This window comes from Glandiceps talaboti, chromosome 12 (genome assembly GCF_964340395.1).
Source record: "Glandiceps talaboti chromosome 12, keGlaTala1.1, whole genome shotgun sequence".
Taxonomy (NCBI): Eukaryota; Metazoa; Hemichordata; class Enteropneusta; family Spengelidae; genus Glandiceps; species Glandiceps talaboti.
In genome coordinates, this window is record NC_135560.1 from 16,208,359 (window position 1) to 16,222,968 (window position 14,610).

The 14,610-nt window shown below is 36.6% G+C and overlaps 1 protein-coding gene across 5 annotated transcripts in view; it reads right to left on the reverse strand.

Annotated features, from left to right (window-relative positions):
* Window positions 1–14,610, reverse strand: part of LOC144443863 (chromodomain-helicase-DNA-binding protein 1-like) — a 42,757-nt gene that overhangs the window by 9,537 nt on the left and 18,610 nt on the right. For all 5 annotated transcript variants that reach the window (XM_078133446.1, XM_078133450.1, XM_078133448.1 and 2 more), the window contains 18 exons: window positions 13,822–13,952; window positions 12,825–13,068; window positions 11,458–11,558; window positions 10,495–10,670; window positions 9,433–9,557; window positions 8,166–8,382; window positions 7,312–7,404; window positions 6,949–7,139; window positions 6,288–6,476; window positions 5,757–5,907; window positions 5,376–5,528; window positions 4,407–4,478; window positions 3,901–4,050; window positions 3,251–3,399; window positions 2,220–2,319; window positions 1,707–1,802; window positions 1,105–1,278; window positions 202–389 (listed from right to left, as the gene is read on the reverse strand). In XM_078133446.1, coding sequence (XP_077989572.1) covers window positions 202–389; window positions 1,105–1,278; window positions 1,707–1,802; window positions 2,220–2,319; window positions 3,251–3,399; window positions 3,901–4,050; window positions 4,407–4,478; window positions 5,376–5,528; window positions 5,757–5,907; window positions 6,288–6,476; window positions 6,949–7,139; window positions 7,312–7,404; window positions 8,166–8,382; window positions 9,433–9,557; window positions 10,495–10,670; window positions 11,458–11,558; window positions 12,825–13,068; window positions 13,822–13,952 — 2,700 coding nt within the window. The remainder of the gene's footprint in view (window positions 1–201; window positions 390–1,104; window positions 1,279–1,706; window positions 1,803–2,219; window positions 2,320–3,250; window positions 3,400–3,900; window positions 4,051–4,406; window positions 4,479–5,375; window positions 5,529–5,756; window positions 5,908–6,287; window positions 6,477–6,948; window positions 7,140–7,311; window positions 7,405–8,165; window positions 8,383–9,432; window positions 9,558–10,494; window positions 10,671–11,457; window positions 11,559–12,824; window positions 13,069–13,821; window positions 13,953–14,610) is intronic.

Genomic DNA, 14,610 nt, shown 5'->3' on the forward strand with positions numbered 1-14,610 from the left:
CCCACACAAACACACACATACCCAACACACATACATACCAACCAACCCAGCCCTACCCACACAAGCATACTCACCAACCATCCCTACTCACATGCATATTCTCCAAATCATTCCCATCCACACACATGCATCAAGCCATCATGTCCACACACATAACCCCCCCCCCCCCCCCACACACACACACACACACATACATCATACCTTCTAAGTTCAGGATCTCTAAATCCTTTAAATGTATCCCTGGGTACAGTTCTTGGTCTACCTCTAGCCCTCTTCACTTTCTTTTCATCATCAGAGTCACTATAACTACCAGTGCTATCAGATCTCTGTTTTCTCCTCCTCCTGCTACTACTTCTTGTGTCTTCTGTATCACTACCTTGATATGTCATCTAGCAATACAAACATGATATCAATTACTACATTATGTACAAGTCATTACTTGCAGTGCTTGTAAATACTACTCTGGCAATCAAGGTATCGGTTTACTAAACACAAACGAATGTTGTCAATGTGGTAGATTACGCACACAGGTGGTAGCGGTGCCTTCTCGTTGAACCTAATCACCCTGTAATCAATATAGAGTAAACACCAGAAGTCCCCAAAGACAGTAAAATTAACGTGAATTTTTCGTCTGATACAAAAGTGCTTTTTATTCATTGCCAAACATGATGCATTGCACCACGTCACAATCACTTTTTCAGTTCTAACCCATTCAAAGTTCTAACCACCACATTCAATTTGAGTTATTTTCATGGTGGTGCTAAAATTCACTTGTCCTTCTGACATCATAGTCATTTCCACTCAGAAATAAAATTATGTATTAAGTGTCCCTAGTTACAATCTAAGTTTTCATAGCATGGGACCCCCTAGGCATGCATGTCTGAATCACACAACTTCGCTTTAAAATTTGACATCCAGGAATAAAATTGTAATACTATTTCTAGAAATAACAAAGTCCAGTAAGTTACAGTCTCACAGCATATTCTTGTTCGGACTGTGGAACACATGCTTTTAATTAACCCTCTTTCACAGGAGGGGGTGGGCGGGGGGTTTGTTTGTACACAAAAAAATACAAGTTGGGAAATACATGTCCAAGTTCAGTACCTTTTGTACACTTTTTCTAACCCTAGGTGGCAAGTACAACTCTAGCTGCTCTTTTTGCTTGGCTTCCTCTTCTACTTTATTCCTTGCATCTTCAGGGATAATATCATCCCAGTGTTTTCCTGTGTCTTCCTCTACTGATGGTGGTTCATCGTCCATGGTTGAAAAATTTGCAACCTGAAGAAAAAACACACACTACTTTTAGTACGACCAAAAATGATAACCAAAAGTGGATTTACGGTAGAACATGCATCAGGGACGAATTTCACTGATAATCAAAAAGTTACCAAAATCTCTCCATACGAAGAGTGCTTATGGTCATTTTGGAAATAACAAAAAAAGTTTGGGAGTTCACTGTCTTGTGTTCTAGGATATCGATAATAACAATTTATCAAATCTAAAATGTACAACATTTGAAACTTTTGTGGATAAAGCATGTTCTGTTTTAACATAAAATGTGCTTTGGAAATAAACTCTTTAAACTTGTTGTTACTCTGAAGAAAACTCAAACCATTCTCAGTTCAAATCGGTTTATCTAATTATGCAATAATACTTTAAGTCAACGATAACACAATATTACATTCTCCTTTCTACAAATATCATACCTTGAATTGTGACAAGAGTTCTTCTCCAGCTGTTGTAGGCTCCGAATCAATATCCCTGGTTTCAGCTCTCTCTAATATTGCATCTATGTCCATTTCCTACAAAACAAAATCATCATGTTTGTGAAGTACATGTTTTCATTCATGTTAAATATAATCGATTGGTCCGTCTCTGGCCCACCCCCCACCCCTTAAAATTACAGGCAGTAAAATTTAATGGAGTTTTCCCTCATCTTTTACACCAGGATTTCCTGCAAAAATTACAATACAATGTACGCAAAATCTATGATTTTACAAATAATACCAAGGTTTCAAGTCAACACAAAGACTTCCCAATATTTGCTGGTTTGCAGTTTCCAAATATTTAGGATAATTGGGCATTGGGGGCCTTGGAAGGACACCTACCCTGAACTTCAACTAATGTGGGACATGTATGCATTTACGGGACTGAGTGATCAAAAGTTTGATGATTATATTAATTGATTGAATATTAAAAGACTGATCACAACAACTAACCTGCAATTCTTGCTCCTCTCCATCAGCTTCTTTGAAGAGATCTTCAGCACCAAATTTCAAAATAGCCGAGAGCTCATTTTTATTGAAAGGTGTAGTATTACTGCAAATAGAACATGTGAAATGTTTTGTTCAGTTAGTAAAACGTACCCTAAAACACTAGCTACAGGAGCAATTTACACTGGTGAAATGATCTACAGGTGTTCTTTGGAATACATTGGTTAGTTCATTTGTGTCTTTGGTGGTGGCCATGTGGTCAAGATTGAAATGTACAGACACATTCTGTATTTGCCCATCTTTCATCTTGTTTTAATTTACTTATTGACCGGTTTGCTAGCTGGATGGTGTACACACACATCCAGTCATAGTCTTGCTGCTAGACGTTCAGGCTTTCTTTCGATGCTATAACTATAAGCGAACGAAGTTCGCATGTGAGGGCTTGCCTGAACAGTCTAGCGAATGTCATTTTCAGACCAGACATTCCATTGAGATTACATTAAGCGGTGGGTTGGGCCATATATGCATATATATATACTTTAATATATTCAATCTATGCATGCAGGTGTTGACAAACACATTTATGTCATTACTATGTCTTATCAGTTTATGGTAATTGTGTTTGATGAGTCTGTAGACGTTGTCATTCACACATTTTAGTTAACGCATTGGTGGTTATTTTTACAAGCCCCTCCTTAAGATGAATATGCATGAAAATTTAGCTATTGTCCTCTGTTTGTGCTTGTCGCTAATACGGTTCTCTGATTGGCAGTTATTTATATCCTGATGACATTCGCTAGACCTCGGATGTTCCATCCTCGATAGCGTTATTCGGCTGTGTGTCGTATTTTATCGGAAGAACATCCGAGGGCTAGCTGATAGACTAATCCAGTCATTGATGAGCAAGTCAGCCAAACATAGTCACGCACGCATGCACACACGCACGCACACACACTGACACACAGAGTAATAGACTAGTTGATATGTCAGGCTAGACAGCCCATATAGAGATAGATAGATAGATTAGATTTCTTTACCTTGATGGATTTGATGACTTTGATAAGACAGTTCTACCTGTAGTGTCCATTCTTTGTATGACCAAGTGATCAAGTACCATTTTTCTCTTAGCCCTCTCAATAATGTCTTCTTCTACACTGCCCTTTGTAACAAGTCTGTAAATGTTTACCTATGCAAAGACAGCAGCGAAAACAGCCAACATTACTAACGAAACTTGTACAATATTCAATACGACAAAATTGTAACTATTTGACTTCCACAAAGACGACATTAAGTTATCAACGGTAATATAGAAAACAGGTAAAACCAGTTACAGAATGATAACTGTAAGTAAATCTGTTCATTTGACTTGAACCGCGAGTTGCACTTTTCTAACTCTGCCAGACAATTTTTCATACCCCAAATCTTAATCCATATGGAGTTAGATAGGATCACATTTTGTTCATGACCTTTCATTTTCTATAGCTCTGCAAGACAACTTTGTTTCCATACCCAAATTTCACATTTTTATTTCTGTAAATTTTTTTAAAATGTTTCAAAGTGTACTTTTTTCTATGTCTCCTGAGTTCCTTCAACAATTCAATGATTTCTTATTCTAAGGGGATTGTTACAATTTTTCATTGAATCAACTTTTTCATAAAAGTTTGGTTTTCCAAACAAGACAACCCACCTGGTTTTTCTGACCAATTCGATGTGCCCTAGCTTGCGCCTGTAGATCGTTCTGTGGGTTCCAATCGGAATCAAAGATGATAACAGTGTCTGCTGTTGCAAGATTGATGCCAAGACCACCAGCCCTTGTTGACAACAAGAAACAGAAATCCTGAAATAAATATCCAAAATGTATGTGTTACAGCCACAGAAAAACAAGTGAAATCATTCAACTCAATTTGAACACTGGTGGCGCTCTTCTTTGGTGCAGTTGGGTGATTCACTCACTGCAAAGAAAACACATACCTCAAGACACATTGACGGCATTTTATTTAAATTTAACACACCTGTGCTGTCAAGATGATGTCGTTCTTGAGCAAGACTAAAACAAGACAGTCATGGCAAGGTTTTTCTGTTGTAAGTGTGTATAGGTACCCCAAGTGACTCTCAAGACTTGATGGTACAATACATGAAAATTATCACAACACTGCTACCTGACAAGGTGCTCAAAGAAAGATAACAACTCACCGGTGATCCGTCAGCATTGAAGTGATCAAGTGCTTGCTTCCGGATTTCACTACGGATGGATCCATCAAGCCTCTGAAACAAAATGATTAAATTTTATCTCCGTTTTGAAGTAAATAATTGTTTGTCCATGGTTTCCTGTCAATGTTAACAAGTCCATCATTAAGTAGGTCTCTGTTTCTCTGTCAGAAGTTCTAAAACCCAAAGACAATATACAGACTATTAAACCAGGTAACAATACCTCACAGCCCCTTGAGCCTGAGATATAAGTCCACCTGCTAGACACCTCTCGGGCAATTCTTCAAAGGTATGGTCGAGGGCTTGCGCAAACTGCACACCAGAGGGACTTATCAACCACAGATTTTGTTCCGCAACCTTCTCAACACATAACTAGGTCTTATAAGACTACTTGAGGTAGTACTTGGCACCTACAGCACCCCCCCCCCCCCCCCTTCTTAGTAGCACGCAATAGTGGTATACTTTGTACTACTCATTACAAAACTGTTTTATTTTCTGTTGTCAACATACTAAAAGATGCAACCCATACTATGCACTTTGGGTTGTCATAACCTTTTGTTTTGCAGAGCCATAAGCTGAGTTTTTAAAAAACGTTTCTTGGGGTAATGTTTGCTACAGATTAGTAAAAACTTGTATTCAGACATAATATAGGAATCATTCAATAACATACTTTACTATATGTTTACTACAATATCAAGGAAACCCTTATCATACATTAAACAGGGCTAAAATGGCATAAGATGATTTTTAACATCAAAAGCATATGTTAACATTAACATTATACTGTACAAACTTAGAATCCAAGGTATTACATTGTAATATAATCACCCAACAAAAATAGCTGTCAAACTTAGCTTGTGACAGTTTCAGAAAACTAAAAACGAGTTGAAATGATTTTGTATTATCGTTTCGTTGACTTGCAAGCATTGACAAGTAAAGACATCCTGATTTTACCTGGAATGGCCAGTGCTTCATTGCAAGGTATTCGGCTAAAATATCCAGCATTCGTACCATCTGGGAAAATATCAACACCCTGTGTCCTTTGTCGTACAATCTTCTCAGTAACTTGTCCAGTAGATACACCTTACCACTGCAACTTATCAGATGCTGTAATTAATTTTTGAGGAAGAAAATAACTGATCAATGAGCAATTTGTACTTGTGTAAACATGTTATAGGTTTTGAAAAATTGTGTCTGACAAAATAAATCCATTCAAAGTATTGTGAACAATGTACTGTTTAGGAATGTTACTGACTACGAAATAGTTGAAGTAGTGAAAAATTTACACGACTAACTTTTCTTTATACAATAAAACTGTTATGTTGCATTTCTTACCTGTAAGTCTGAGATCTGGTGTTCATCTGGTGGTCGTACAAGATGTGGATGATTACATAGTTTTTTCAATTCCATCATCAGGTTGAGAAATCCACTTGTGTTACCCTTCATTCCCTTACTCAAGGCTTTGTAATTTTTTGTCAGAATCCATCTAAAACAATCAATCAACAGTTGGGTATAATATACTTTCCAGTTCCAGTACAAAGTGTATGAATGGATCTTTTTTTTTTTTTTTTTTTATATTGATGTAACTGTCATAAACATCAAAATTAACTCAAAAACTGTCCACAGAAGACATGTTATATATAATCATCTCTTATTAAAAGTAAATCCACGGCAAGTTTTTTGTTCTCAGTTTCCAAACACACACACGCATGCATGTATGCACACACACATGCACGCATATGTGCACAAACACATACACACAGACAGACACAAACAAATACACACAGACAGAGACACAAACAAATACACACACACACACACACACACACACACACACACACACACAATAAACTTGTTTACACTTACTTGTAATATTGCTTCTGTGTAGCACTCATTTCTACCCGTAAGATTTGCTCTACTTTGGCTGGTAGCGACTTCTCCACGTCTTTTTTAACCCTCCTCAGAAGGAATGGCTCTAGTTCTTTGTGGAGACTGGTATATCCAAGTTTGTCTGCTGAGGAGTGCACAATTTCAAACTTTTCCCATGTATCAAATCTACATCCAGAAAAAAGAAGTTTTCTATACTATAGACAACGTTTAAACACAATGGGGCAGGGTGGGGAGAGGGGTATAAGTGATGTACATCAAAGGTCTGTTGAGGCACTGAAAAGAGTTCATATTGTCAATGCTATTGCAAGTGTTCGACAAAGTTTCAAGTTCTGAGATGGGGCACTAGGAGTTTCTTGTTGACATGTACAGTTCAATATGAATGATTAATATTCTGCTATGTGTTACATGTAAGAGCATCCCATTTACAAGTATTTGTGAGTGTGGGGTGGGGTGGGGGTGTGTATGGATGGATGGATGGATATACATACGGATGTCTATGATGTGTGTGTGCATGAGTGAGTGACAGTGTATGTGGGTATTTGTGTAAAGTGCATGTATCTGTGGTGTTTTGTGATGTGCATGTTCATTGTTTGCACAGTAAATACAATGTGAAAAGGACCGTTCTGATGTGACTTACTTTTCCTGCATAATAAAATGCAGTAAGGACCAGAGTTCTTTGAGAGAGTTTTGTAGCGGTGTGCCGGTGATAAGTAACCTGTGATTGGTCTTGAAATCCATCAGAGTTTTGTACAACAGAGAATCATCGTTCTTTAACCTGTGAGCTTCATCTACTATCAAGCAAGCCCAGTTAACACTGCTAAGAAAAGACTGTATAACAAACAAGGCGATATATTAGTGATACCATGATGATATAGTGCAAAACATCAATTCTCAACACCAGCAATAGCATTTTACTGCATCCTAGAGGGCATTTATTTTCAAGTGCACCTACGGTAATGCATGTGTAGTGAGTGGAGTGGAAGTCAGGGTAAAAACATACCTTATCTTTCAAAAGTATTTCATATGTTGTAATAAGTGAACTAAATTTCAGTCTGCTGCGATTGTTAGCATAGCACCACTCATATTCTCGTATCTGTAATGAAAAGAATACACGGTAAATGAAAAGGTCCGACCACACAGCAGTGGTCACTTGTAGTGAATGACACAAATCAACTGTATACTAGGGGTGCCTTCATGAACTCTTAACCCAGACTCCCTAGCTTGAATATAAATATGTGTATAGTGTACAATCAGACCATTGCTCAAGATAAAAGTGTTTTTTTGCTAACTTGGTGAATCATAATATTAAAAGAGAGGGGGAAACTTAGATAAAAGTGACATTTTCATATATAATTAACAATATTTGTAGGTGGGAACCTCTGTATAATTCCTGGGGAACTTGGGTAGATTTGTCCCATTTTCTACCCTTAAGCGAAAACACTGCCAAATATCTAACATATCATAGTCTAGAGGCTACACGTGGCTTTAAATCTCTCCTCATGTCTAGCTCAACGTGGAGCTGAGTTAAAATTGCAAATTCAAATGAAAGCACCCACAGTGTCATTACCACCATGTCTTAGTAAATCAATCACAAATTTCTGCCCAATCAAAAGTTAAATGTTTATTGGGGGCAGTTACATAATGTCCAAATATGGTAAATTAGTCCTCAAGATGCTACTCATAGTTATAAACTGGTTATATTCATTTTAACAGTTGGGGTCTACTCATTTGCATGAACAACTTGTGTGCACGATTTCTCATTGAGCTAGATGAGATAAAGAGAGATCTTAAGATTTGAAGCCATGGATAGCCTCTAGACTAAAACATATCAAGGTGATACAGACTGTCACTTACTTGGTTTCTACTATGGATATCTCCAATGTAAGTAACGACATTGACATCGGGAGCCCACGCATCAAATTCTCGCTGCCAAGCTGTCATAGTTGAGAGTGGTACAATAAGAATAAATGGGCCATAAAGATTGTAAGTGTTGTATAAATAGGAGATGAAGGCTATCACTTGAATGGTCTTCCCTAGACCCATTTCATCGGCCAAGATGATACCGTTACCCCTGAAAAAAAAAGGATGTACTGAATCATCAAATCAAAACACCATCATTTACTGAAAGTCGACATAACTACACAACTTATGTTATGAAGATTTCACATTCCTGAAGAAGAACCGAGGACTTGGGTCGAAAGCTAGAAGTTTAATTCAAGCATTTTGGTGCAGTACAAGATTTTAATTTATTTACATAACCTATACATCAGACAAAATATTTAGAGAAAAACAATAACTTGAAATATATCATAATAAACTCTCGACTTTTTGTAAGATTCCTTTGTTTGTAGCATCAGATATACAACTCATCACAGAATATCAGGATTACGTCCCTTGTGTGAAGTACATCATCATGTGTATTTCAGAAGACCAGGGTCAAAGTCAAAGTGATTCTCACCAGTTAAGTTCACATCTCATCATTTAAATCTAAGCATACAATTTTAGTCATGATATACTATGTTGTATTTTTCTGAGGTACTTTATACACTGTATATGGTGAAGAGGAGACAACTGTACGTTTACTAAAACAGAGTGACACAGAGAGATGAACTTGTTTAATGACCCCATAAAGGGATTCCTGTTGAATTCAACTATGTTTTGACATTGGTGACAAAACATACATTGTATTTCTCTTCTTCTTAATTTAAAAATGACCACCAAATGCTAACATATGTATGCTTGTTTTTGGAAATAAAAGAATATGGAGTTTCAAGTATTTGTTGAAATGAGACGGTGTGGAATTATTTTTACATCTCTTTGGTATGTGGAGAAATTTCACTTCGTTTTCATTTTTATGTTGCTAAACTCCTGCAAATTGTGTGTGTGTGTGTGTGTGTGTGTGTGTGTGTGTGTGTGTGTGCATGTAGGCATGTGGGGGAGAATGTGTGAATGTATGAGTGAAATTGCAGTGGTGTGGTGTGTAAGTCTAAGTGTGTGTGAGCATGCGTGTTTGTGTTTGCATGTAGGAGTGAATGTGTGTATGTGCGGGTGAGTGAATGTATGTGTGAGTGTGTCTATCTATCTGTCTGTTTGTGTGTTAAATGTCATACATATTACTTACTTGCACCATGAATGAAGTAACCAGTTCAAACCATCTAACTGGTAATCTCTAAGTTGTAAGGTGTCTGTTCCTAAGTATGTTGGCTGTTTCTTCAGGGCCACAAACCTTGGTCTTTGTCTTAGCACCTGACAGTGGAGAACAATCACACAATTACTTGGTGGTATAAACACACCAAACACAGTTTCGCAAGGAACAAGTAACAATTGGCAAAATTTATTTCAAGTGCAAGATTTTGCAAAATGTAGACGACTTTTTTGTAAGATTCCATTGTTTGTAGCATCAGATATACAACTCATCACAGAATATCAGGATTACGTCCCTTGTGTGAAGTACATCATCATGTGTATTTCAGAAGACCAGGGTCAAAGTCACAGTGATTCTCACGAGTAAATTCACTGAACTAATATTAGTTTTCCCTTCTTCTGACATACAATGTATTTTTAATACACATCATTGGTCCAAAACAAACACTTACCACCATACAACTTTTCACAATTACCGATAAATTACATACAATATTTCATAAATACTGATAAAAGTTTCAATGGTTTACAAATGTGTTGACTCCTATCTAACACAATTTTCATTTTTCCATAATCTACCAAATGTTGACTTAACATAACAAAGATTTTCATTTCTGAATTTAAAATATTTATGAATGATCTTCAATATGTTATGGTCAGGTTACCCACTTCTTTTTTAAAATGTAAGGACACATTATACAAGGACACCACAGATTTAGAAAAATGTGGGTTAAACTTTTTCATGTATGTCAAATACCTGGCAGTACAAAAATGAGTCAACAAAATAGTTATCACTAAAATTCATGAGGTCATAAAAATTAAACAATTGAGAACGGATGAAACTGAACTTTCAATTACCAGGGTAACCATGAATGTCATCAAAACTCATGAAACTTGGGAAACTGTGATTTTCGAAGTAATGGTTCTGGCACTGCATGTCTGGCCAAAATATGCTGTTGAATAGTTTTCACCCCCTAGAGGCCAAAGTATACAATCTTTTGTCTTTCTGATAACCGGCATATACAGCATCAAGTCTTACCTTGTTACCCTTAGTGGGATCTTTATGACTTTTGTGTCTGTTGTTGAATGCTTCTAGACATTCACAAAAACGTTTTGAGATGAGATCCCCATCCTCCCAAGTACTCTCACAATATGGAAGACCCTGCCACTTACAAAGGTAGTCCTGGTATCCACTGAACTCCCCAGGTTTTTGAGCTGAAATAGCAAGTGTTGCAAGTCATACTCTGGGGTTAGAGGAGTGAAACATTTGCATTACAAACGAGTATGTTGTCATGTTAATCATAGACTGCTGTTATTAGAAACTACATGGGTGGAAACCCACTACTCTACATACTCCTGGGGAAATTATTGGCTGGAATCCATTACTCTGTTAAATACCTAGGGAAAACAATGATTATTATGTGAAATTATATGTTGGATTGCACTTCTCTCTCAAAATCTTGGGAGAACCCTGATTATTTGGTTATAGGGTGGCACCCACAACTCTATTAGATCTAAGGAGAACCCTGATTATTTGGTGAAATTACAGGGTGGAACCCCACAACTCTGGGAGAACCCTGATTATTTGGTGAAAACATAGGCTGGAATTGAAAGACTAATTTTATTAATATTCTTGCAAATCACAGTTTAGATTGAAGAAGCATCAGACATACAACTCATCACAGAATATCAGGATTACGTCCCTTGTGTTAAGTACATCATCACATGCAGCCAAGTTTCTTTCTATTGAGTGAAACTAATCTAAATGAACAACTGCGAATAAGATAATCTAACGACATTCTACTGGTCATTATTTCATCATTTTCATTTTCCAGGAGCTTCCTGGATGTTCCTACAGTGGTTTCTAATTCAAAGACCTACCATGAGAGAATGAACCCTGGTTATTTGCCCACTTGAGTAATATACCACATATAACAACAATAGTTTGTGTTTATTTCCATTAGTTGGTAGCTAGCTTTCCTTAGTAATACCAATAACTCACCTATGATTCGTTCAACTTGCTGGTATTGTTCATAGAGTTGAAAGGTCATCTCTTGCTGACATTCATAATATTCTATGTCTTCCGGTGTGGTAACTTTTTTCCTGAAAAAGCAAAGCAAAAAGTTGTTTGAAACTTCTCTCTTCAAAAACAAAAGAACAAAGTGTTTGTCGCCTTATTTTTTTACGAGCAATGAAAATATTGTTTCTCTGATTTGGTAAGAACATTAAACTTGATTTGTAGTAGTAAATAGTGTCTGAAAATATGACATCTCATGATACACACTCTTCTATTATGTTACAATGTTTTTGAAAATTGAACATGCATACTATTTTTTCAGTGGAAACTTGCAAAAAGCCCAATACAAGATGAAAACTACATTGTGTACTTTAGTTGATGTGGTATGATAGTATCATTATGAAATAAATATGCATCAGATATACAACTCATCACAGAATATCAGGATTACGTCCCTTGTGTGAAGTACATCATCATGTGCTGTGTGCTATGTGTGAAAATGTTTATTGATATCAACTAATCTTGATAAGCCCAATCAATTTATATATATGATATGTTCTATTTTCTGAGCTGCTATCATGAGGCAGATGAAGAAGCACATGATGTTTGTGGGGTGTTTTTTTGGCATTGGAAAGAACTGTTCCTTGAAGAAAATATATTCCATAGAGTATTCTTTATTATGAAGACAAGTTGAACAGGGATCGTAACAAAATTTCACTAATTGCAAGTTTTTGATACAAATATATAAAATTGATACTAGCTAGGTAAAATCAAGCCTTCCACAGGAACAAGAGTAAATATTTTCCTTCTGACAATTCTCTACACATTTATCTAAAACTTTGTGATATTTTTGTTCATTTATGGATTTGCTTAAACGTGAAATGTGCCTCAGAAAGAAACTGTTTAATCTTTTGCTGGATAAAACACCAACCCATTCTCAGTTAAACTATAGAAAAGAAATCAAGGGTCACTATACAAATTTTTCAAATAGAGGTCAAAACTTTTATCAAAATTAAGCCATTTCAAATCCAATATGGCTGCCAAATACCATGTTAACTGTGAGCAAATTGCTTTCCTATAACACAAGACTGTAAATAAATAAATTTCTTTCATTATTTCAAAAGGACCAGAAGAACCTCCATATGGCTAACTTTGGAGAGATTTTCTGATCTTTGATTTTCAGTAACATTTGACCCGGAGGCATTTCTACCCAAAGTAACTCTTTTTATCTTCTTCCAGTATGCCTGAAGTCACATGGTTACTTTCATTAACTTTCAATTTTATGACACGAGTGACAGACAATATTGATTTGCAGGGATAAATTTAAAGACAATGATATCTTGAACACATACCATGCAGCTAAATCGTCCTCTCTTTTTTTGTAATTATCTAGTTTTTTAAGTCCCTTGACGGCCTGTGCTCGAAGATTCTCTTCCGTCTCCCACGTATTGTGCAGGTGGGACCAGTTTTTCCACTTTATGAGGTAATGTTTTTCCTTTTCTATATTTTCATCATCTACTACTCCCTGAGTTGTGGCCACTTTAGGGTGTAGCTGTTCAGCTTCCACATTGTAAATTGTGGTCTTGGACCCAGTTTCTGTGCAAACAAAACAAAAGTAATGAAAATTGGAAGTTATGATGGTCGAAAGCAGGTTGCAGGTTAGAGACTTGCCATGCTGTTTGTTCCTAAATGGCTAAAGTCCTTGAGTAAGATTTGAACCATGACTGTGCTTCAGTCAACCCAGCTGTACAATCAGGGACCAGGTAGGACAAAGGTTGTTGTGTGAATGTTTTAATCCTCTGTGCTCACATAGGCTGCAATTAATTTGATGCTCCCCAGGGAGTTAAGGAAGTTATATATGACCATTGTGTATGCCAGGGGTAATAATTGTTCAGTGCTGTAGTCATGACATCAATAAATAATAATGTTAGCTTTTCTATAGCACTTTTCCACTTTGTGCTCAAAGCACTTTACAATTATTACCCCTGGCATGGATCTATAGCAGCACAACGGCCCTTTACACTTCCTCAACTCCCTGGGGAGCATACAATCCATTGCTGCCTTTATAGGATTAAAGTATTCACATTACAACCTCTATCCTCCCAGATTCCAAGCCAGCCACTCTAACCATTCGCTCATCATGACTGAACAATTGTGTACGGTGTTTTATAAATATGGACTATCATTATTATCATTATTATAATAACTATGCGTAAGAAAGGGCAAAAGAACAGTTAAATCAGTGTTTTCGCTTAAGACAGTAAGTAGTTTGTGTCTATCTTACACATAGATTGCTGATAGTATTATTTCCATAGTATTATTATCTTGACATCAAGAGAAGTGACTTACGTCCTTTCTTCCCAATCCTATGGTTGAGAACCCTTTCTATAGTCTCTTTGTTGTCATCATCTGTCTCTTTTGCATTAGTTTCAATGATGTCATCGGAATCAGTGACATCATCACTGTCTTCTTTGTAGTTGCTACATGAAAACAAAAGAACATAAATTTTTAAGAATCTATCAAATTACGCAATGGCAAATCAAAACATGAAGAAGCGAACACAGACACAAACAAACTATTACTGCGGCATGTTGAGATAAGTTATCAATGGACATTGATGTAACTACACTCACAATATGGCAACGTCTTGGAGAGTGACTTTTTCTCAAGTGGTACAACACTTCACATTTCTAACTAAAACAGGTCAGGTTTACGAGTCTTCCAGTGTTTACATCATCTTAATTACATCCACATACCAAGCCACTGTTATCACCCACTTATTCAACATTCCATGCAACAACAACAACAGTATTTAGTTTTTGTCTACATCGTGTATCTTAGTTTGTGATATTTCATTTTCCATAGTAATATATTGTTTATGGCAAGGTCAAAAGAATGAAGATAATGAGTCTGCAGTCTTCTTTAGCTACATGATATGAATAGCTGAGGTAGAATAGACTAGCACTTGTACTCTGAGAGACACTCAGAGATGTTTTTATGTGGAGAATGTCTGATTCAAACCTTTATGCAATTTATCCTTGTTACATTTTTTTTTAATCCCATGTGTTTGTTAACCCCCCCCCCCCCCCCCCCCCCCCCCCATTATTATTTGGGATGGAATTTCACTTTTGTAAAACC